The sequence below is a fragment of the Nomascus leucogenys genome, chromosome 15, assembly GCF_006542625.1.
Source record: "Nomascus leucogenys isolate Asia chromosome 15, Asia_NLE_v1, whole genome shotgun sequence".
Lineage (NCBI taxonomy): Eukaryota > Metazoa > Chordata > Mammalia > Primates > Hylobatidae > Nomascus > Nomascus leucogenys.
The window spans coordinates 10,414,123-10,439,452 of NC_044395.1; the positions used below are offsets into that span (position 1 = coordinate 10,414,123).

The 25,330-nt window shown below is 41.6% G+C and overlaps 1 protein-coding gene across 1 annotated transcript; it reads right to left on the reverse strand.

The window, feature by feature from the left end:
• Positions 1-450: 450 nt before the first annotated feature.
• Positions 451-8,473, reverse strand: PANX3 (pannexin 3). Its single transcript, XM_003253323.2, has 4 exons — positions 8,293-8,473; positions 6,919-7,061; positions 2,892-3,106; positions 451-1,090 (listed from the first exon to the last, which is right to left on the reverse strand). The coding sequence occupies exons 1-4, from the start codon at positions 8,471-8,473 to the stop codon at positions 451-453; spliced, it is 1,179 nt and encodes a 392-aa protein (XP_003253371.1).
• Positions 8,474-25,330: the final 16,857 nt, after the last annotated feature.

The window sequence follows — 25,330 nt, forward strand, 5'->3', positions numbered from 1 at the left end:
CACACCAAAGGGTTTCCAGGAGTTTACATCTTTATTAATCTCTTGCCAGATTGCCTCACTTGCTCTGTGGGGTAAGCTGAATGTGCGTTCAAGAAAGGATATGGAATTGTCTCCATAAATGGCCTTTAGAATCTTCTTTCCTTGCAGCATGTCTAGACTTTATTTCTTTTTATTTATACTATCCTCATAGAATGTTCTAGACTTAATTTTTTAGCTCTTTGACTCTTCAGCTCCAGCTTTCACATTTATTTCCATGTCTTGGTTATGTCTTCTCACTTTTAGGATAACATGATAAAAGATATATGATTCAGTTAAATCCAAGCTTGCATGCACACTAATACACATACACACCAAAAAAATATTTTTTTGGTGTGTATGTGTATTAGTGTGTATGTCTTACAAGGAAAGAGAGAGACTTTCCACAAGATTTCTTGCTCCATGGCTTCTTAACTATGGGTGTTCATCACATGCCGAGTTGGTGAGGTGTTTGGGTTTTGAGGGTTCTAAGCCAGCCAATAAAGTCATAAAATCAACTACTGTGTCAATATTGTGCTTCTGGGTGGTTGTATCCTTTAACACACATAAGACACTCAGCCAGCTAAAAGAGATGAGCTCAGAGATGTTAGCTCGGAGGAAAAGAAGGATCACATTGAGGTCATTGATGGGACATCCTAGCATCTTTCTGCTGAGGAGATCAAAAGCTGGGAGCATCTCATAGACAGATAAGAGTCGTTTGTCCCACCGACATAGCCGTGTGAGGTTGTATATTATCACTGGAACCAATATGGTGTATATTGCTATACTGGAGAGGCTAACAATCTGGAAAACGGACAGTGATGTCAGCCTGCATGTGATCAGACTGGGGACATGGGTCTCATCACTTAGCAGCCCTGTCTTGATGGAGCAGCTGAATTCTTCCTGGAAGAAGACATCCAGATGGAAATGACCAAGGTATAGGTAAGTGGCGGAGGTGAAGATGAGCAAGAGGGAGTTCCGCAGGAGGTAGGTAGCCACTAGTGAATGTGAACGCTGCTTACATGCCAGGTACCGCTCTAGCAAAGGGAATTCAAAGTATCGTTCTTTCCGAGCCCTGGGCAGTGGAAGAAAGGAGGCAAGGTTAGTAGTGACCATTTAGAACCATACTCCAAGAGAGGCATGTGACAAAGTAACAGATCTGTTTTCAACATGGCATTCTTGGTTCCCATGAAAATCTGTCTTCCCGAGCATAACCATGCTTCTCCCCCAAACAGAGGCATATGAGTATGTCTTGATTCTCCAAGTACTGACTGCAATGTGATAAACCCAGTGAATGATCAGTGAGTAATGATTTATTACACTGGATTTCTGCCAAGCAAGGTGGACTAAAGTTCTAAGGTGAAGTAGGATCTTTAGGTAGCAATAGGCTTATGAAATTAGCACTGGATTGGGGGTTTAGCTAAGTGCATTCTGGGCCGGGCATGGTGGCTTATGCTCATAATCCCAGCAGCCGAGGTGGAAGGGTCCCATAAGCCCAGGAGTTTGAGACTACCCTGGGAAACATAGTGAGACCTCATCTCTATGAAAAAATACAAAAATTAGCTGGGTGTAGTAGTGTACACCTATGGTTCCAGCTACTTGGGAAGCTCAGGAGGGAGGATTGCTTGTGCCCAGGAGATTGAGGCTGCAATGAGCCAAGATGGTGCCATTGCACTCCAGCCTGGGCAACAGAGTGAGACCCTGTCTCCCCTACCCAGAAAAAAAATAAAAAAGTCCATTCTGGTTCTTGGCCTGTGTACTCTGTGTATGATCTTTGGGCCAATTCATTCATCTTATGTAAATAATTTGGCTCACAAATGTTTGTTGAGAGCTTTGGTGTTCAGGTACATATAAGCCAGTTTGTGCTCTGAAGAAGCTTAGAGCCTGGCTTGTGGTGAAGGGGCACATAAGACATGCAAATATGGAATAAAAATGGCACTTGGTTTGTTGCTAAAATAGTGGACACAAACCACAATGGCTGTAAAAGTTAGGAGAGGGAGGTAACAGTGTGGCCTTCAATGTTCAGAAACCCTTATGGAAAATATTGGCTGAAATCTGGGCTTCAAAAGATAGAGAGGATTTTTTTTCAGAAGATAGAGTATGTGCATAAATATGGGATAATATAATTCAAATGTTAGCGCAATTGTCCCCTTGGGCCATCTAGCCTGGCCACTCTGTGTAAAGCTACACAACTCTCCATCCCTCCAGCTTCCTCCTGCCCCCACTTTACTTTTTCTTTTCTTCATACCACTTATTATCTCAGAACATAGATTTCACTTCTGTGTTCTGTTTATTTGTCTGTGTTTCCTTAATAGAATGTAAGCCCCACATGGGGAGGTACAGCTTTGTCTCTCCTGCCCCCATCCCCCAACACATACACATGAATGTATCAGAAGCACCCAGGACAGTGCCTGTATGCAGGTGGAGGAATGATTACATAGATAAATAATTTGTTCAGGGAAAAGGAGGAGGCTGCCTAGGTGTGGTGGAAGGTTTCTGTCACCTGGTAGTTAGAATTTTGAAAAAGTAGATGGTGACAGTGTGTTGAGGGCCTTGCACACATATCTGGGAAAATTTGGGTATTTTTTGGTAGGCATGAAGGGAGCTATTTAAGGTTTCTGAAGGCAGTAGTGTATGAAAGTGGAATTCTAGAGAGATGAATCCCTTTGTGGGCTCAGTGTGGTCATCTGTGCACTAGAGGAAGAGTCCTTTCTCTCTCCCTTTACAGAAACAATAGAAAGTTAATGAGATGATGTGTTAAGCACTTTGCCCTCTTGAGAAGGATGGCATGGAAGATCATTTAAAGATGACTATGCAAAGATATCATTTTAATGCTTGACTGAATTTCTCAGAAAAAGGTGGAAGGGACAACTCACTTCTCCAGCTCATCCCAGAACACATAGGGGTCGGAGCTCTTCTGCCGGATCTTCAGCATGTGCTGCACCAGGCGGATGGAGCGATTATAGGATTTGTCCAGTTCGCTGATGATGAACAGCAGATCAGAGCTGAGGGCTGGCACAGCTGCATACTGCCACAGCAGCACCGGCAGGTACATGAGCAAGGCCAGGGCCAGCAGGGAGTAAGGGAGGGCCTGCAGGGCGAGAGCAGCTGAGGAGGGAGGCCAGGGCTGCCGAGACCCCGAGTGACAGCGCTGAGTGAGGGGCTCTCCTTTCCCCTGTTCCTGCCTCAGCAGGGGAAGGCTGTGTGGGGAATGGGCTAGCCCAGGCCCAGCCCCTGAGGCACCCTACTGACCTGGCTGAGTACAGGGAGGCCTGCTTGAGAAGGAATGTGCACCTTCATGCTCCCCTGGTTCACTTTTCTGATCCAGGGTCTGTGTGGGGTCCCAGGGAGAAAAGAGAGACAGTGAGGAGAGAGAGAGGAGGGGTGGGGAGGGGAGGGTAGGGGAGGGGAGGATAGGGGAGGGTAAGGGAGGGGAGGATAGGGGAGGGTAAGGGAGGGGAGGAGAGGAGAGGAGAGGAGAGGAGAGGAGAGGAGAGGGATATATAGAGAGAGAGAGAAAAGGAGAGAAAGAGCGATCTGCCTACCTCCATCAAAGTAGTCTGGGCAGCTAGCTAGCTAGGGATCATGGCCAGCAGAGGCCATGTTGTCCTAAGGGAGAGAAAATCCCATTTCTTCCCTGTCATCTTCCCGGACTTGTCTGATGCACAGTGGTCTTTTCTGATTTTTGGATTCTTGGTAATGCCAAACTACACTATCAGACACTGTCTTGGGATTCTTTGGGGGCTCTTTCAGGTATGTAAATCTATAAGCTGACTTTCAGGAATTCATAAGCCTTGTCTGCTCAATGACTGCATCATTAGCTACCTGCAATAAGGGACTGATATGGGTTGAATTGTGTCCATGTCCACCTCCTTCCATTCATACCTTGAAGTCCTAATTCTTAGTACCTCAGAATGAAACCTTGTTTGGAAATGGGGTTGTTATGGATGCAGTTAGTGAATTCAAAATGAGGTCATACTGGAATAGGGTGGGCTTCTAATTCATTATGACTCATGTTCTTTTTTTTCTTTTTTAAAAAAAAAGCCAGGTAAAGAAGCAGACATGCACACACGGAGACTGCCCAGGGCACTGGATCTACAAGCCAAGGAGTGGGAACCTGGCAGACCTTTCCCTTGTAGCCCTCAGAGGAGCCAATACTGATGACACCTTGATCTTGGACTTCTGGCCTCCAGAACCCTGAGACGATCATTTTGATTGTTGAAGCCACCCAGCTGGTGGTGCTTCGTTTCAGCAGCTCTAGCAAATTAACGCAGGGACTTTTCCTTAGGTTTCCTCATCATACTTACCACACCTAGCAGGGTTGGGCCAACTGTTTTGCCTACAGTAAAATCTCTACTTGTAAAGATTTTAATTAATTAATTAATTAATTTATTATTTAATTTTGAGATGGAGTCTCACTCTCTCGCCCAGGCTAGAGTGCAGTGGTGAGATCTCAGCTCACTGCAAGCTCTGCCTCCTGGGTTCAAGCAATTCTCCTGCCTCAGCCTCCTGAGTAGCTGGGATTATAGGTGCTCACTACCACACCTGGCTAATTTTTGTGTTTTTAGTAGAGACGGGGTTTCACCATGTTGGCCACGCTGGTCTTGAATTCCTGACCTCAAGTGATCTTCCCGCCTCGGCCTCCTAAAGTGCTGGGATTACAGGTGTGAGCGGCCGTGTCCAGCCTGTTAATATTTTTTAAAACTACATTTTTACTAGGTGCTTAACATGCATTATTTTATTTGATCTTCACAAGGATGTCATCAGGTGGATACAGTTTAGTATCTCTATTTTACAGATAAGGAAACCAAAGCATGAAAAGATTAAGTAACCTGTGCAGGGTTGTACATCAAGTAGGTAGGAGAGCCAGGATTTGGAACTATAGGCTGTCTGATTTTGGAGCTTATTCCCTAAATGATTACTTCACTTATAGCTTCTCCTGAACCAGGGATGGTTTGTTATTTCAGAAGAGAATTTGAAGAAAAAGAGGGAGTATACATAATTGATTGCATCTGGGTAGAAAAGAAAGGTGTGGGGCCGGGTGCAGTGGCTCACACCTGTAATCCCAGCACTTTGGGAGGCCGAGGTGGGTGGATCACAAGGTCAGGAGTTTGAGACCAGCCTGACCAACATGATGAAACCCCATCTCTACTAAAAATACAAAAATTAGCCGGGCATGGTGGTGGGCACCTGTAGTCCCAGCTACTTGGGAGGCTGAGGCGGGAGAATTGCTTGAACCCGGGAGGTGGAGGTTGCAGTGAGCCAAGATCGTGCCATTGCACTCCAGCCTGGGTGACAAGAGCCAGACTCCATCTCGAAAAACAAAAAACAAAAAACAAGAAAACAAAAAGAAAGGGCGTTTCTTGAAAATAAACCCTTCCTTTATACTTAGAGATTCTGTTGCAGTAGGCTGAAGTGGAGCCTGAGAATTTCGGTTTAAAAAGCTTCCTGGTGGCCAGGTGCCATGGCTCATGCCTCTAATCCCAGCACTTTGGGAGACTGAGGCAGGTGGATCACCTGAGGTCAGGAGTTTGAGACCAACCTGGACAACATGGTGAAATCTCATCTCTACTAAAAATACAAAAATTAGCCAGGCGTGGTGGCAGCCACCTGTAATCCCAGCTACTCGGGAGGCTGAGACAGGAGAATCGCTTGAACTGGGGAGGCAGAGGTTGCAGTGAGCCAAGATGGCACCATTGCTCTCTAGCCTAGGTGACAAGCACAAAACAACTCCGTCTCAAAAAAAAAAAAAAAAAAAAAAACTTTCTAGTGATCTTGATTATCAGGCAATTTGATCCTTTTCTTATATGTGAATTCCTCTACCATAGAATTTTTTTTTTTTTTTTTTAACCATCTAGATCCTTCCTGAACTTCCAGTGACAGAAATCTCATTAACTCTTTCCATTAAGTCTCTGGTTTTGTCTCAGTCCTAGAACTGTGGCAATTTGACACCTTCTAAACTGTCGTGCCTAGAAAATGCTATGAGTGTCTTCTGACTAAACCTCGTGAATCAAACATACATGTTACCACTGCCTCCTCCTAAAACCCCACTAGGATGACAATGAGACATAAAAGAAGACATATTTTTATAAGGTCAAAGAGAACAGGAGAGGAGACAGGGGAGCCCAGTATTGAAAACTGGAAAGCAGTTGCAAGATAGAAGACACCAGCTCATGGGGAGGAGGGGGAGAGGAGGCAGGGACAGGCAGGCTGTTTTCACCACAGAACCAGGAATTGGAGACACCAGGTACTTCTGAAAACAAGAGTGCAGGAGAGGCTGAAAACAGGGATCTTGTTGGAGAAATCTGTGTGAGAAGCAGCCCGCAGATCCTTTCTGTAATGTGAGGCAGTCAAGCGGCTGCTCTTTCCCTCCCCTAACAGAGGCTTGACGGTTACTCTCTAGAGATTAAACTAGATTAAACTCTGCTCTTGGGTCCATCGAGGCAGGGGAGCCATGCTGGGACAGGGGGAGCAGCTGAGTGAACTCTGAATGGTGAGACCCCCAGCCGAGTTCCTAGAGGGTTGGCAGCCAGGCTTAATTCCACCTGCACCCCGCCCCTCCCCACAAATTAAGATTTGAATGACTCTTCTAGGAGGAAACTGATGAGCCCAGGAGAAAGGACTACAGAGTCAATATTTCAGATACTAATGAAATAGACCAAAGGGATCACCTTAAACCGAAGTTTGCCTGTTTATGTGCCTCACCCTTAGGCACAGAGCTTCCAATTAGATAAAAGTGAGCAACCAAAGATTGCCAGATTCAGAGAATGCCTGAAACATGAAAGTAAGTGACCAAAATAAATGGATTAGGGGTGGTGGGGATAGAGGCAAGAAGGAGTAGAATGAAGGGGTTCTGCCTCACTCTACTCAGGCGTGAAGCTGGCCTTACAGAGTTTGCTTTACCTTGTGGGGCCAGAGAGATTTCATCTTGTCCTGGCCAGGCCTGTCCTGCTCATGGTGAACCAATGAGTCCCAGCAGGAGCTGTCCACGTAGGCTGCCTGCCGGATGCTGAAGTTACTGGGAGAGAAGCAGCTGATCGGAGACCCTGCAACAGGAACACAGCTTTGAGGCCGCCTGAGTTGGAGTGGAGGAGTGGGGACTCAGGGGCAATCATCTGACTCTTCCCCAGTTTCTGTTTCTGGCAGGGACTGTCTTCTTCCCACACCTTAGTTTTCTGGGTTGAGCACTGCCACGTCACGGTAGGACAGGGCACTCCTGGACACATCCCACTGTATGGCCAGGGCTTGCCAGTGCTGACTCAGCCTTTTGGGTCTGGTGGTTCTTTGCTCTCAGAGCACCCCCTGGGCTTTTTGTGCTCCTGTAGTCTGGTACCAGAAGGCTTGCGGTTTGATGGTGATGTCTCTTTCCTGAAATAACTGACATCTTTTAGACTCTAAAACGTTGAGGATGAATTGCCTGGGCTTCTGAGCCTAAATGAAGAGAAAGGGTGGGCAAATTATGTCGGAAGGATAAAGTGGGCTTGGAGGAGAGTTCCTGCTTTTTTGTTTTCACATCATTCTCCAGAAAGAGGCAGAAGTGGGAGCCATTTCTTCTGCCCTGGTTGTGGATGAATAAAGAGGAAGTGGGAGGCTGGCACACCTGTTTGGGAAATGTAGTAAGCTAATGGCACTGCCAGAAAGGAAAGCCAGAAGTCTCAGTTCTCAGGAAGTCCACATTCTCTTTAACAAAGATAGTTGATTTGCTGAGTGAATCTAGCACCTGAAACCCTAGATGTATGTGTATGCTAATGTGTGTGTGTGCGGCTGGGGTTTGTAGACAGGAAGCAGTGGGTTTATCCAGCATCTCCAATGTGCGTGGCTCTCAGGCACTTAACACATGTTCTCAAGTCAATAACCCTGGAGTTGGCGGGTTAGGGGTGGGAAGAGGGCCCAGAGCAAATAAGAGACTTGGCGACAGCCCAGCTAAGATGAAGGGGTCTAAGGTCCTAAAAACATTACCAGGGGTGTCAATTTCTTTCATCCATAGTGAAAACCAAAATAAAGCTTTAATCATTTGAAATGACATAAAATATATGAATACTAAAATTACAACTTTCTTTTTTTTACTGTAACATTTTGGAGATGACTTTCAAAATTTTTTGGTGCCTCTGCTTTGCTGGTGCCCTGAACTCATGCACCATCTGCCTTTTGGATAATCCAGCCCAGCCCGAAGCCATGGAATCCCGTCACTGTGCGCACCATCTCACTTCAGAGCCCATGCGGGGACTGACACGAGGGGGAGTCTCTCTTGCGCACTGGGCCTTGGAAGCAACTTACCAGAGGAGAACTCCTGGGCGAATGCCAAGGACATCAGCAACAAGGGGGAGCCCACAGCTATGAACTTGACTATCCGGTCCAGGGGCAGTTCCAGGCGCAGTCCTTTGAGGCGGGGGCCCCTGCGGTCAGGCAGCAGGGCATCCGCGAGCATGTACTCTGCAGCTGTGTGTGCAAGTGACATGATGCTGCTGAGCCTGGGGGTGCAGAGGTGGCAGCAGGGGTCCTGGGGTGGTGGAATGAGGAGACAGCAGCTTCAGGCAGCTGGCTTTGAGCAGACAGTGCCTGCCGCCCCAGCCTTATGGATATCCATGCTGGGAGCAGGCGATGGTTCTCTAAATAACTGTCCAGGCCCTGAGCCAGGCCCTGCTAATTAGAGGGAGGCATAGCCTTAGCGGGTCCTTGCTGAAGGAGGGTCGGGCCTCACCTGGGGCTGGTGCCACGCTGCTGTCTGGATTGTCCTAGAGCAGATGGAGTTCTGTGGCTTTATGCTGCCCTGTCATTAATAAAGTATTTTCAGTGGAGAGAAGGAGGGCTGTGGAGCCAGGCCCCCCTCCATGTAATCTGTGTGGAATCTGGGTGAGCATTGCTTAAATGTTTTGAAGGCCCTCATTTTGTGGTTGGGAGTGGGAATGGAGCCCCGACCACCCAGCTGGGATTGCTACGCTACATAGTAGTCTGTCCCAACGATGATTTTTGCTCTGGGCCGAGACTCTTTCCCAGAACTTTTCTGTATGTGGTGTTAGATTTCCTTCCCTGACTCTGGTCTTTTTTCCAAAATGTTTCAACTACATATTTACAGTTTCCAATTCCTTTTTAGCCCATGGGTTCTTTACAAAGCTGGGGGATGCATGGCAGTGTTGGGTCGTGGAAAGAGTACAACCTTTGAAATTCAGAGGGAAAACTCCTCCACTGGAGATCTAGGAGTACTCAGGTTTTAACTGTGTGACTTCAGGCAAGTCACTTTTAGCTCAGTTTCTCCATCTGTCAAATGGTAGTGTGTAACAAGCTTACAAGATTGTGGGGATTGATTAAGAGCATTGTTTGTGAAGGTGCTTTGTAAACTGTAAAGTGTAGCAGAAGTGTCAGCTCTTATTTCAATTTGGTGGGGGTGGGTGAGTGGAGAATAGGGCACTCTTGTCTCTAGTGTTGCCCTGAAACTGGCAATAGAGGCTCTTAACCTTACCCTCTTTGGTTGTGTCCTTCTCATGAGGCAAGGAGTACGTGGGCCCAAGGGGATGTGTCCATTCAGAGTCTGTGCACCCAGCTAGAAACCACTCTCCAAGGCCCTGCCCATATGGCCTCAGCCTGCTTCCCAGACCTGTGTGGGCCTTTTTTTTTCAGGGGCGACCTCCCAAGGGAAGATTGTGCTGCTGGTGTGCACTTCTAGGCCCAAGGAATGGCTGGTTGTCAGGGTTTGGATGCAATTTATAAATCTTGGGATGTCCACACATGCAATTCTGAGGATTTTTGCAATGTGGGTGTTAGCTGAGTTGGGAAGAGAAGATTGGGCCAGGGGCTTGGGAGAGTCTGAGGATTCTAAATTTGAACCTGGCATTCCTGATCATTATGAAGCTGGGGTGTGTGTGTCTATATATGTCAAGGTGAGCAAGGATAACATATTTTATTTAACAGTTTTTTAACTTGGTTTATAACTTTTAATATTTTAGATATATGGTATGTGGACCTCTATTTGAACTTTTTTCTCCCAGGCCACAAATGTTTGGGCTGGGCTTACCTCTGTCCCCATCCCACAGGCTAGAGGCCGACTTGGATTCAGAGCTGCCCTGCGTGTGCTAACTGGAGTGTTTGAGTCATGGGGCAGCAGAAGGGACCCTTTACTTCTATTCCCCATTACCCTCCCCACACCACATTTCTGTATCTTTTAATTAGGTATGTTTTTGCCAAATGTTTATTATTAGTTTGTATGCATGTATATCCTTTTACTTTTTTAAAATACATATTTATTGAGAAATAATGTACACACCTTAATATTGTGTACAGTGTACACAACTTGGGTGACGGGGTGCACTAAAATCTCAGCCTTCACCACTATACAGTTTATTCATGTAACCAAAAATGCCTTCACCACTATACAGTTTATCCATGTAACCAAAAATACCTTCACCACTATACAGTTTATCCATGTAACCAAAAACGATTTGTACCCCAAAAGCGATTGAAATAAAAAATTAAAAAGACCAAAAAACTAGAGAAAAATTCACATACCATAAGGATGCAGTTTAATAAATATTCATCTGATCAAGAAACAGAACATTACGAGCACCCCAGAAACCACCTCTGTGCTCCTCTCTTCTAGCTTTTCCAAAAGGTAAGGATTATATAAACTTCTAATTGATTAGTTTTGCTTTTTTATACATTATGAAATGGAATCATCTGTATTTACTCTTTCGTGTCTGGCTTCTTTTGCTCCATATTGTATTTATGAGAATCATCCATTTTATTGCCTGTTTTTATACTTTATGTAAATGGAATCATGTGCATGTGTTTATGTGTCTGGATTCTCTGCTCAATGTATTTTTGAGATTCACCCCGTTGTTGTATGTACCAGAAATGCATTTCCTCTGTGTAGATATATAACAATTTGTTTATCCATTCATAAGCTGACAGATATTTGAGTTTTCAGGTTCTGGATGTTTTGAGATACTGTTGCTGTGAACATTCCAATATGTGTCTCCTGGTCAATATAGGTATGCATTTATGTTGGGTACATATTGAGGGGCGGAATTGCCAGGTCATAATGCTACGCATATGTTTATCTCTATAGTTTTTCAAGAGGTTGTATCAGTTTACACTTTCACCAACAGCTTATGAAAATCCTAGTTGCTGCACATCCTTGACATTACACTTTTGGAATTAAAAATTTTTTAAAGCCATTTTGGAAGGTGTATAGTAGTAGTGCATTGTGGTTTTAACTTGACTATCTCTGTTGACTAATGAAGTTGGCTACCTTGGCCATTTGGATATCTTCTTTTGTGGATGGATGTGGGTGTATGTCTGAGTCTTTTGCCTGTTTTTCTGTTGGGTTGTCTGTCTTTTGCTTATTGATTTGTAGTACTCTTTCAAATATTCTGGATGTGAGACCATTGCTAGCAATATGTTTTGTTTATATCTTCTTCCACTCCATTGGTTGCCTTTTCATTCTCTTAATGGTGTCTTTTGATGACCAGAAGTTCTAATTTTAATACAGTCAATGTATCATTTTTTTCTATGGATAGTGCTATATGTATTCTGTTTAAGAAACCATTGGTTATTAATTACAATACCACGAAAAATGTTTCCTAGGTGTTCTCCAAAATATTTTTGTTTTATCTTTCTCATTTGGGTCTGCAGTTCATCTGTAATTTTTTTTAACATATGGTATGAGATGGGGTCAAGAAATATTATTTTCCATATGGCTATCCAACTGACTCAGCACAATTTATCGTAAGACCAGTCCTTTCTCATTGCAGTGCAGTGTTGTCATGGTCATAAATCAGGTGACTGTGTTCCAGCTGACATTTTGTCTTTTTTTTTTTTTGCCAACACTACAATATCTTAGCTAGTATAGTTTTATAATAGGTCTTGGCACCTGTAGTGTAGATCTTCCAGTCTTATTGTTCTTCAGGATTGCTCTGGCTATTTTGGATCTTTTGCATTTCTACATGAATTTTACAATCAGTTTTTGAATTTCAGCAGGAAAGAAACCTGCTAGAATTTTTGACTGTGACTTTACAGCTTAATTTGGGAAAAATTGCCTTCTTTACAGCATTTAGTTTTCAAATCTATGAACATGGCATATCCCTCCATTTGTTTAAGACTTCTTTCTGAGGCCAGGTGCAGTGGCTCACACCTGTAATCCCAGCACTTTGGGAGGCCAAGGCGGGGTGGATCACCTGAGGTCAGGAATTCGAGACCAGCCTGGCCAACATGATGACACCACATTTCTACTAAAAATACGAAAAATTAGCTGGACGTGGTGACAGGTACCTGTAATCCCAGCTACTCGGGAGGCTGAGGCAGAAGAATCACTTGAACCCAGGAGGTGGAGGTTGCATGAGCTGAGATTGTGCCACTGCACTCCAGCCTGGGCAACAAGAGTGAAACTCTGTCTCAAAGAAAAAAGGAAAAAAAAGACATCTTTCTGTCCATAGCAACTTTTGGTTTTAAGTGTGGATGTCTTACACATCTATTGTTAGATTTATTCCTAGGTATTTGATGTTTCTTGATGCTATTGTTAACTATATATTTTTTTAAAAATTGATTTTCTAATTGTTTGTTGCTCATATGTGGAAATACAACTAATTTTTGTACACTGATCTTGTATACGTCAATCTTATTGAATTCGTTTATTGATTCTAATAGTTTGTAGATTAATTTAGATTTTTAAAAATCTATACAACCATATCATTTATGAAAAATCACAGTTTTGTTTTTTTCTTTCTTTCTATCTTTATGCCTTTTATTTATTTTCTTGCCCTATTACACTGGTTAGGCCATCCAGTATAATATTGAATATGAGTAGTGATAATGGGTATCTATGTCTTGTTCCTTCTCTCAGGGGGAAAGTTTTCAGTGTTATTACTGAGTAGGATGTTCATTGTAGGTTTTTTTCCTGTTTTTTTTTTTTTTTTTTTTTATTGGTAGGCATTCTTTTTCACATTAAAGAAGTTCTCCTTTATTCCTAGCTTGCTAAGTGTTTTTGACATGAATGAATATTAAATTTTTAAAAATAAATTTTCTGCGTACTTTGAGATGATCATATGATTTTTATCTTTATACGTATTATTGTGATGAAATATATTGATCAATTTTTGCATGTTAAATTACTCTTGCATCTGTGAAATAAATCTCACTTGGTTCAGATCCATTACCTTTTAAATTTTTTATTGGTTTCAGTTTGCTAATATTTGTTAAGGATTTTTCAGTTTGCTAATATTTGATAAATACATTTCTATTTAAAAAGAAGAAAGAACTTGATTTAATTTTCCTTTTTTATAAGGTCTTTGGTAGGTTATGCTGGCCATGCCAAAAGAGTTAGGAAGTATTTCTTCTTTATCTGCCTCCTCTTGTAAGAGTTTGTGCAATATTGGTATTATTTCTTCATTAAATATTTGGAAGAATTTACAGGTGAAACCACCTAGTCTTGGGATTTTCTTTGTGTGGAATTTTAGTAATGGATTCAATTTCCTTAGTCAATATTTGACTATTCAGATTTTCTCTTTTTTAACTTTTACTTTATTTTATTTTTTTGATATGAAGTCTCACCCTGTTGCCCAGGCTGGAGCACAGTGGCGCGATCTCGGCTCACTGCAACCTCTGCTTCCCAGGTTCAAGGGATTCTCCCACCTCAGCTTCTGGAGTAGCTGGGATTACAGGCGTGTGCCACCATGCCCAGCTAAGTTTTGTATTTTTAGTAGAGACAGGGTTTCACCATGTTGGCCGGGCTGGTCTCGAACTCCCAACCTCAGGTGATCCCCCCCGCCTCAGCCTCCCAAAGTGCCTAGATTACGGGCATGAGCCACCGCACCTGGCCTGACTAATCAGATTTTCTAGTTTCTCTTATCATAGCTTAAATGCATTAGTTTTCTATTGTTGCATAAAAAATTACCCCAAAATGTAGGGCTTAAAACAAAAAAAATTTATTATCTCAAATATTCTATAGATCAGAAATTTGGGAGGGGCTTAGCTAGGTTGTTCTGGCTCAGGGTCTGGTGAAGGTGTTGATTGGGGCTGCAGACATCTATACTCACTGAGCGGTTACTGGCTGGGACTCTCAGTTTCTTGTTGAGTGTTGGCAGTAGGCCTCAGTTCCTTACTGCATAGGCCTTTCCTTAGGGTGACATGGGTGCTGGTTTTCCCAGAGCAGGTGATTCAAGAGAGAAAGCAAACAGGAAGCGACAGTGCCTTGCATGACCTAATCTCTGAAGCTGCAACTGCTATTTCTGCTTTTTACTATTCACTAGAAGGAAGTCATTAAATCCCCATATCCACAGGGAAGGGAGTTAAGCTACACAGTTTAAAGGAGTGTCAAAGAATTTGCAAACTATTTTAAACCATTATATTAATAAGTTAAAAATTTGAGAAAATTGTCCATTTTCCATTCAAACTGTCAAATTTGTTGGCATACTAATAATCATAATATCCTCATATCAAATTGTATTATGTAATTTTATATATATAGCAAAGTTGAAAGAATTTTGTAGTGAATGCTTGCAATCCTTAATGCTATCATTAGCACTTCACATGGTTTGCTTTGTTATGCATCTATCCAGCCTCCGTGCACCCATTAATTAATCTTTTGTTGGATGCATTTCAAAGTAACATGCAGACATTGATATTCTCTTCCCTAAACATTTCAGCATGCACATCAACTATACCTCAATGTTGATTTACAGGTTTTTTTTTTTTTTTTGAGATGGAGTTTTGCTCTTATTGCCCAGGCTGGAGTGCAGTGGCGCGACGACTCGGCTCACTGCAAGCTCCACCTCCTGGGTTCAAGCGATTCTCCTGCCTCAGCCTCCTGAGTAGCTGGGATTACAGGTGTCCACCACTATGCCCAGCTACTTTTTGTATTTTCAGTAGAGATGGGGTTTCACCATGTTGGTCGGGGTGCTCTTGAACTCCTGACCTCAAGTAATTCACCCACCTTGGCCTCCCAAGGTGCTGGGATTACAGGCATGAGACGCCACACCTGGCCTATTTACAGTTTTTTTAGAGGTAAAATTTACATACAATGAAATGAAGAAAGTTGAGGTGTGCATACATGGAGTTTGACAAATGCATACACCTGTGTAATCCACACCCCATTAAAATTAGAACATTATCATCACTCCAGAAAATTCTGCTTATTTTTTAAAGATCCTACTTTTCTGGCAGAAATATCCATAACTTTCTTTTTTTTCTTTTTTTTTTTTTGAAACTAAGTCTCACTCTGTTGCCCAGGCTGGAGTGCAGTGGCACGATCTCGGCTCACTGCAACCTCTGCCTCCCAGGTTCAAGCGATTCTCCTGCCTCAGCCTCCCGAGTAGCTGGGATTACAGGCACCTGCCACTAAGCCCAGCTAATTTTTTGTATTTTAAGTAGAGATGGGGTTTCACCATGTTGGCCAGGCTGGTCTCAAACTCCTGACCTCCTGATTCACCTGCCTCGGCCTCCCAAAGTGCTGGAATTACAGGCATGAGCCTGTAATGAAAGCCCATAACTTTCATCTAATTCACCCATCTTATATTTTCTTGATCTTGCTAATCAGAGTTATTTTAAAATTCTTATTGCTAAGTCCAGAATCTGGGTAGTCTATGGATCTGCTTTTACTGTCTACTTTTTCTCTTCTTTATTGGTCATATGGTCCCATCTCCTCGTATATCTAGTAGTTTCACATTGTATGCTGAAGATTGTGTATACAAAACCATAAGAACCATAGATGTTCTGGATGATGCTATCATTCACTAAAGATGGCTCACCCTTCTATTAGGTAAATAGGGCGAGAAGCTAATTACAATTCTACCAGGAACTGAGCATGATTAGGCCTGTGTTGGAATTTTAGTAAGGTTCTGTCTACATTTAGTTTTCCCCATTCCTAAGCTTGACCTTTCCAGGTTTTTGACTGAGAATCTGTTGGGTCTTTTCCCTTAAGCTATGAAAGATTGAGAGGTTCTATTATCCTTTTTCGAGGATTTCCATTTAGCACTTTAGCCTCCTACTGCTTCCAAATCTGGCAAATGTTAGACACTGGCTCAGTGAGTTTGGATCAGTGAGTTCAGTGCAGACCCTGTCCCTCTGGAGGGTCTTTGTTTTCTAAGCATCACAGAGTGTAGCAGTTTTCACTTTGTATTTTAGAAACTTCTGTTCTGGTCTTCAGTTCACATGACTCTAGTGCTCAGTCTATGTCCTCTGGGGACAACTGGCCATGTGTGTGAAGTCCCTCAAGTTTCTAATTGTCACTCCATCTGGTAACAATCGTTAAAAGCTTTGATGGTTTATTTTTTTCTCAACAGAGGCCCTGTGCTTGGACCAAGTCTCCTAGAAACAGAAAGAACTTGTTATCTTACTGCAAAATGGTTCTATCTCCTCTGGAATTTCAATTCATTTCATTCTCATTTCTTTCATAGCTTCCAGACATCCATAAAACATACTTTTTGTTATTGATATAGCTTTTTCTATTTGTTGCTGCAGGAGCATTCACCTGCCATGCCATGACACATTGCACCTTACCTGAAAGTCCACGCTTTTTAATTTTAATATACATAAGTGATATTCCATGTTGTATTTCATTCTGTTTCTTATTTTTAAAAACACTCGGGCTGGGCGCGGTGGCTCACACCTGTAATCCCAGCACTTTGGGAGGCTGAGGCGGGCAGATCATGAGGTCAGGAGATGGAGACCATCGTGGCTAACACAGTGAAACCCTGTCTCTACTAAAAATACAAAAAAATTAGCTGGGCGTGGTGGCAGACACCTGTAATCCCAGCTATTTGGGATGCTAAGGCAGCAGAATGGTGTGAACCCGGGAGGTGGAGCTTGCAGTAAGCCAAGATCATGCCACTATGCTCAGCCTGGGCGACACAGCAAGACTCTGTCTCAAAAAATAAATAAATAAAAATAAATAAATAAATAAATAAATAAATAAATAAATAAACACTCAGCACTGTGCCTTTAAAGTCAATCCATGTTGTTATGTCCACAGCAAATCTGTTCCTACTGCTGCAAAATACCTACTCACTTGCCTATTGATGGAGACTCATTTTACTTCCACAAATAACATACATTTCCCTTTATGGTCCTAAAGGAAAATTCACTTGGGATACACATCCAGGTCTAGAATTTCTAGGTCCTCTAGGGCTACTGGTGTAAAATGATATCTTGTTACTTTAATTGGCTTTTCTCCTGATGACTAATGACTTTGAGCTCTTCATATGTGCACTATTTCTGAGTAACAAATTACTTTAAAAATTAGCATCTTAAGGCTGGGTGTGGTGGCTCACGCCTGTAATCCCAGCACTTTGGGAGGCTGAGGTGGGTGGATCATGAGGTCAGGAGTTCAAGACCAGCCTGGCCAAGATGGTGAAACCCCATTTCTACTAAAAATACAAAAAATTAGCCGGGCATGGTGGCGGGCACCTGTAATCCCAGCTACTTGGGAGGCTGAGGCAGAGAATTGCTTGAACCCAGGATGTGGAAGTTGTAGTGAGCCAAGATTGTGCCACTGCACTCCAGCCTGGGTGACAGAGTGAGACTGCATCTCAAAAAAAAAAAAAAAAATCAGCATCTTAAAGCAACAAACATTATTTCCCAGGTTCTGCGGGTCAGGCATTTGGTAGCATCTTAGCTGGGTTGCTGTGGCTCAGAGTTGCTCAAAGGTTACAGTCAAGAGATTAGCTTTGGTCATCTGATGACTCAGTTGGGGTTGGAAGAGTCACATCCTGGATGGCTCACTCATGTGGCTTTTGGCAGAAGGCCTCAGTGTGGCAGGAGGCCTCAGTGCGTCGCCACACGGCCCTTTCCATAGGGCTGATTGAAGCTTCTCACTACATGGCACCTGCCTTTCTCTGGAGCAAGCAATCCAAGAGAGGACAAGGCAACAGCATGAATGCGTCAGACCCAGGGAAAAAACCCAGAGCTTGCCCCTTGTAAAGCTGATGTGGAGGATGCTGGAAAGAAAAGGAGTAGGAAACAAGAACTGTAAATCTAGGCACTGTAAAGTGACTTTCTGCTGCCATTTTCCTGGTGGAGCTAGGTATGAGCATCTCCCCCGACTGAGCTGTTTCCTGCATTTTACTCATGCCATTACTACTAATGTTCTCTAGGAATTAGACCAGCCAGAGAATGTTCCAGAGATCGAATTAGTTAGGATAAATGAGCTAGACCTGGAGTTTTCACTGCCTATAAGCTTTTCACATATTTAAAGATGAAAATTTTTATGTTTTACTTCTTGGGTTTGGATGCTTACTTTGCTTCTGAAATTTAATCTCCCTTTTTGTATAGGCAATCCCAAAATATTCACTAGACTTTGATAATATAAAACTAACATTATTCCAAATCTAGAGAGTACAGTGTAGTGTGATTACAGTTAAACTACTTACCGAGTGACAAGTCATTTACTTATCCATAAAATGAAGAGTAACAATGTCAACTCCCAAGGCATGTGTAAGCATAAAGGGAGATAATGTGTATGCAAATGTTTTTCAAATGCTTAGTTGCTATAGAAATGTAAGTTGCCCTCAAGCATCTGTAAATCATCCTTAGTTTTTCCCTGGACTTGAAGCTCTATGATCTAACACAGCGGGTGTCCTTCCACTTTGGGGAGGTTAGTTAGCAGCGAAATCAGAGGGAAGTCGATGGGGTGAAAATGTCATGTGGTGGTTCCTGAGAAATAATTTCAAAAAGGAGTACAATCTGCACCCTGACAGGCCATGCCTATCAGTATTAATGGAGCTCAACAAGTTGAATTTTAATACACACAGATGTAAAAGTCTGAAGACCATGAAGAAACACTGCTGTAGGTGTCTGCATGTGCCACGTCTGTGGTATTGGCACAATGTTGCCTAAGAATAAAGAAAAGAATAAAGAATTGTACACACCCACCAAAGCATGCATGCTATCACAGTTACATATTTGTGAAAAATTACATATATGTTTGTGGGTATATGTATTGAAAATGAAAGAAAATATGAAAAGAAATAGGATATGTCACTTTGTGTATTTATGCCAATAAGTGGGTTTGCTTCGCATATGAAATTGAATCCAATAAATTTGTACTTGGGCTTAAGCCATGTGGGTGTGGAAAAGCCAGCATCTATGACTCTAGGCAGGAGGTTGTGTTCTGCTAGAGAAGGAATAGTTAATGTCAACCGAGAATTTTGTTGTTTATTTGGGCAAACTAGACTTGGAATGTAGTTTATACTGAGAAAAATAAAGGAACTAAGAAAAATAGATAAGATCTATTGCCTCCTTCTATGCTCAGAGGAGCTCAGGAAAGTTCAGGTTAGGTCAGGGTTAGAAGTAGGTGGAACTAGAAATAGAATATAACATGCTCACAAATCAAAAGCAAAGTAATCTGAATGGAGAACTGGATTCTCTTCCTCTGTGTGCCCTTTACATTGAGGTCCCAAAAAGTCTTTGTGTCCTTGGCTTCCTCTTCCCATGTCCCATTTTAACCCTGAAAAATCTCAACTGCTCTCATTGCTTCACCATTTTTCTATTTTTTAGCTTTGATTCCCAAATCACTGTTTACTGGTTTTCCACTTTTAAGGTCAACCCATGGTCAGGGCACAAAGGCTTGTAGCTGATGATAATTGTATGTTGCTGCCCAAGAGGCCTGCTAGAGGAATCTTGGGACATTTAAGACAAAAAGGCAGGTTAAATTTTGGTCTTCAAAAAGCAATTGCTTTTAAAACTACACAACTCTTAGAAGAAGATGCAGTAATAAGTTTTCATGACCTTGGATTTGGCAGTGATTCTTAGATACAACACCAAAAGCAGGAGCAACAAAACTGAAAATAGATAAATTAGGCTTTATCAAAGTTGAGTGCTTTTCTGTGCATTCAAAGGACACTATCAAGAAAGTGAAAAGGCAACCTAAAAAATGGGAGAAAATATTTGGAAGTTATACATCTGATAAGAGTCTAGGATCCAGAATATATAAATAACTCTTAAAATTCAACAACAGGAGACAAACAATTCAATTACATGGTGAAAGGACCTGACCAAACATTTCCCCAAAGAAAATATATAAATGGCCAACATGCACATGGAAAGGTGCTCAACATCATTAGCCATCAAGGAACACAAATTAAACCTACAATGAGATGAAACTTTACATCCAGTAGGATAACTATAATAAAAAGGTGGACAACTGTTGCTAAGGATACGGAGAAACTGGAATGCATCATATAATGGCACAGCCACTGTGGAAAATATTGGCAGTCACTCAACAAGTTAAACATGTGACCCAGTGAGTCCATTCCTAAGTATATACCCTAGAGTATTAAAGCATAAGTTTACACAAGAACACATATACATATATATATATATATATGATTCCACTTACATGAAATGATACAAATAGGCAAATTTATAGTGACAGAAAGTAGATCAGTGTTTGTCAGAAGCTGGGGGAAGAGAGGAAGTGGGAGTGATTGCTAATGGGCACAGGGCACAGGGTTTCTTTTTGGGATGGTGAAAATGTTCTGAATTGGATGGTGGTAAAAGTCACACAACCTTATAAATATACTTAAAAGTACTGAATTGTACACATTAAAATGATGAGTTTCATAGTATGTGAATTATGTCTCAATTTTTAAAACAATTGCTATCACTGTATCACTGGATTTTACACCCTCTTCTGACACACATACACACACACACACACACACACACACACACACACATTTATTTATTTATTTATTTTATTTTTTTATTTTTGCTATTCAGAAAAAAAGCTGTAGAAGGAATGCATAACTTGTAAGAGCAAATAGGACCTTTCTTTTGAGAAAGTTGTTCACTGTAAGTGATTGGATTATTCCTACAGAGAAGTGATTCTGAACACGGGGTGATTTTGCCCCTAAGGGGCTATTGGGAATGTCTGGAGACATTTTTATCTGGGGGTGGCAGCATATTACTGGTATCTAGGGGCCAGACATGCTGCGAAATATCTTACAATGCACAAGACAGCCGTTCAAAACAAAGAATTCTCGGCTCTCAAATGTTAATAGTGCCAAGGTTGAGATTTTAAGGTAGTCCCCATGATCCCTGCCTTCTGGTAGTCACACCTTAGTGTCATCCCCTCCTCTTGAGTGGGGGTGGGCTTGTGACTTGAGGTTCATGCCAATAGAATGCAAAGGTGATGGTATGCATGTGATTCTGGGTGTATGATTGTGTAAGAGTGTTAGTTCCCATCTTTCTGGAGTCTGTCTCTTTGCTGGCTTTGAAGAAGCAAGCTTCTGTGATTCCTACAGCCACAAGAAACAGAATGCTGCCAACAACATGAGTGGGCTTGGAAGAAGATCCTTCCCTAGTCAAGCCTCTAGATGAGAACCATTCCTGGCAACCCCTTGACTGCAGCCTGGTGAGACCCTAAACAGAAGACCCAGCTAAGCTGTGCTTGAATCCCTGACCCACAGGAGTTGTGAGATAATGAATGTCTGCTGTTTCAAGCTCCTAAATTTGTGTAATTTGTTACCCCAAAGTGGATAACTCATAAAGAGTCCTAGACAAGATGGGTGGTTGGGTGATTGGACAAAATGACTCTATGTCTCTCCAGTCCTCTGATTTTGTGATGTTAAGATATGGATGAGGAAAGAAAGGTTCAATGTGGGCGAAAAAGCTATTTTCTCTCAAGTCTGAAGGATTATATAATACAACAATTCAGAGTAGTTAAAGGTAGTGAGGGAAGTAACCTAGTTACAAGGTATTAGTATTCCTGGGAATCTTTCTTTAATATTTATATTGAAAAGCATCCTTTGTTATGTGCACATAATAGGAACAGAATGATGTGAAAAATAAGCAGTCTGTATAAAGAGGACATTTTTTGAAAATAAAAATATGACAGGCAAAGTTCTAATTCCAATAGAAAGCCTACAAAGTGAAGTTGATAAAAGTCTCCTAGGGAAATGAACAAACTTTTTAAAAATGGAAACTAGGAGGGGAGGTCCAACCTGTCAATAATAAGGATTCCAGAAAGAGAAAGGAACAGAAATAGTGAATGGGAAGAAAATAATAATTAAGAAAATTTCCTAGGGGTGAAAGTTTTTTTTGCCCCAGAATAAGAACTCACTGAATATACTGTATAATAAGTAAGAAAAAGAGATACATACATCATTGTGAAATTTTAGAACACTCTGGAGAAGAGAATATATTGAAAGCTTCCAGGGAGAGAGAAAAATATTACTTACAAATAGAGTTTCAGATCAAATACAGGGTACCCAATTAAATTTGTTGTTTAAAGAAACATGAATAAATTTTTAGTATATCCCAAATATTGCCTGGGACATATTTATACTAATAATATTTTGTTACCTGAGAGCCAAATTTAACTGAGTGTTACGTATTTTTATTTGTTAGATATGACAGCCCTGCACATAAGAGAAATGAGAATGGAATTAAAAATCTGAATGGCAATAGTGATTACTATAATAAAAGACAACAGAGGAATCCTTTCACTATTCCATGGCAAAAATTATTCTTAATGTTTTCAAGTATAAGGGTTAGAACTAAAGATTTGTTCAAAAATAAGAACTCAAAAAATTATACCCACCTTCCTCCTCTGAATCCTCCTCCTCCTCCTTTTTTTCTTTAAGGGAACTTTTGAATAAAGTGTTCTAGCAAAACAAAGGTCTGACTCTAAACCAAGACATGGAATCCAGAAAAGAGCAGATCCAACTCAACAGTGCAGCAAAAGGAAGTTCCAGGATAACAGCCAGGCTTCGAGCCTGGAGAGCAATCCAGGTGGGAATAGGAGAAGGGAGTCCTCCAGGAGAAAACGAAATCGACTTCTTGTCGCATATGTTTGTGCTTTTGGGAAATAACATTGTTGGGTACTTGACAGTTCTAATGGAGTATGTGGAGATATTAACAAGAAGCACATAGAAAGCAAGGAGGACAGTGTTTAGGAAAAAGAAAATAGAATAAGCAAAAAAAAAAAAACCCCAAGTACAGTAGACATTCAGTGTTGAGAAATGAATACTGTGATTTATCTATATTGGGAAGACAGAAGAGAAAGATTAGGGATGGGGAACATAAGAGAACTAAATTCCAGTCAAATCTAATTGGTAGCAATTCCCTTAGCAAAAAATTATTGAAGGCCAGGTGCAGTGGCTCATGTCTGTAATCCCAGCACTTTGGGAGGCTGAGGCCAGCAGATCACTTGAGGTCAGGAGTTCGAGACCAGCCTGGGGAACGCGGTGAAACCCCATGTCTACTAAAAATCCAAAATTAGCTGGGCGGGGTGGCAGGAGCCTGTAGTCCCAGCTTCTCAGGAGGCTGAGGCGGGAGGATTGCTTGAATCTGGGAGGTGAAGGTTGCAGTGAGCCGAGATTGCACAACTGCACTCCAGCCTGGGTGACAGAGGGAGACTCCATCAAAATAAAATAAAATAAAATAAAATAAAATAAAATAAGATAAGATAAAATAAAATATTGAATAACTATTATGAGTTAGCTACTATTCTGGGCCCTGGATCAATCAATCATTTCTAAATTAGATGAATCAGCAAATAACATTCCAAGCATATTATTTAGAAACTCTGCTTCTGATCTTTCCTGTGTGAGCCTGAGAAAGGTACTTGACCACTTGAAGCCCAAGCTTTGTTAAATCACAAATCTTGAATTATTACAAGTGGCTTCCTCCTAGGATTGTGAGGTTGAAACTAACAACCGTGCCTAGTAAATAGAAAACATTCAATATACTTCAACTCTTGTGGTTACTATTGTTATCCTTTGCATATTCACATCATGGTGTCTAACCAAGGCACTATTATCTTCATAGTAGCAAAGTACTCACATTTCAGACATGTTTTCTAGAAGCATGGATCTTCATTGCTGGGTTCCTAATATGGAAATAATGTAAATTCTAGCTATGTTAGTTGCTGAACTCATATAATTAATGATATTTGCATAATTCAGTAGAATTTGTGCATTCCTTTCACAAGTTAAAATCATTTAATGCTCATAAGTGTCTTGGGGACAGGTGATATTTATTAGCAGGAATTATGATATTCTTTTTATTGGTGAAGAAGTTGAATCGCAGATTAAGAGATTTGCCCAAGGTCACAGAGCTAATGGAGGTGACGTGGAACTTGAACCTGAAGCCCCTGAGCTTGTTGCCTTGCCTTCAGTGGTTCTCAACTTGTGGTCCTCAGACTAGCATCATCAGCACTGCCTGGGAACTCGTCATATAAATTCTTGGGTTCCACCCACAGACCTACTGAATAAAAAACTCTGCTGATGGAGCCAAGAAATCTGAGTTTTAACAACTTTTGTAGGCAATTCTAATGAGTGTTAACATTTGAGAACTACTTTTCTAGTTTGCAGCCTCTTATATTTGTGCACCTGTGTGTCTTCGGCATTGTGACTGCAGCAGTTTTACTCTTTTAAAAATATATATATATTTTAGTACACTTGGAAGAGGGCCCCCCTGGTGACTTGAAAGACAAGTGCTTCCACTCTTGATACTCTTGATTGTCTTAACAGCATAGCACAGGGACAAAGAAGAATCCTGTATTATTTATTTATTTTTTTTTTGCATTTTCTAGGGGCTTAGGTGGGAGAATCCCTTGAACCCGGGAGGTTGAAGCTGCAGAAACCAAGATTGTACCATTGCAGTCCAGCGTGGGTGAAAGAGTGAGACATTGTGTCAAAACAACAAAAAAAAAAGACAAGAAATAAAACACATAGTTTTATTTTATTTCACTTATCCTCCCTAACCCCACACCCAATAACAATACCTATCCTATGTCCCTTCTTAGGTGTGGGAAAAAGTCTATAAGCTCCATGTTGCAGTAGTAAAAACAGGGAAAGCCATTACATCATAAGCTTTATACCTCAATTTATGGTGTCAGAAATGGCATCATTTATTCATAACTATAACTCTTTGGGTTTAGGCATTATTATCCTTATTTTAAGTTAAGGGATTTGAAATCCAGAGAGAGGTTAAACAAATTTATCGCTGTCATTCAGCTAGGATGTGGCAGAGCCAGCATTTTTACTGAGATCAGTCTGATTCCAGTTTATTGCCTGAATACTTAGTAGGACCATATAATTTGTCATTCAAGTGGGATACAAAGGGGGTTGATTTTAGAGTGATATCAGCAAGAATGGCAGAGTAGGGAACTCCAAAACTCTTTTTTGCACCCACAAAAGCAACAAATAAAGTGGTAAAAAACTTTCAGAATCAACTTGCTTAGAACTATGAATACTAGTAAACAAACAAACAAACAAACAAACAAACAAACAAAAAAAACCGTGCAGCAACCAAGGCAACACTTAAGGAAAAAGAGCTGGATCTCATAAGCGAGCTTTGTGGCATTTTAACTTATCCTGGGGGC

Bases quoted from the DNA above. Each gene is read 5' to 3' on its own strand.
- PANX3 (XM_003253323.2), bottom strand. From the start codon at position 8,473: ATGTCACTTGCACACACAGCTGCAGAGTACATGCTCGCGGATGCCCTG. The intron at 3,107-6,918 runs GTAAAGCAAACT...CTCGCCCTGCAG, and splicing joins AATCTCTCTGGCCCCACAAG to GCCCTCCCTTACTCCCTGCT. The intron at 1,091-2,891 runs GTGAGTTGTCCC...TCCACTGCCCAG, and splicing joins TTCTGGGATGAGCTGGAGAA to GGCTCGGAAAGAACGATACT.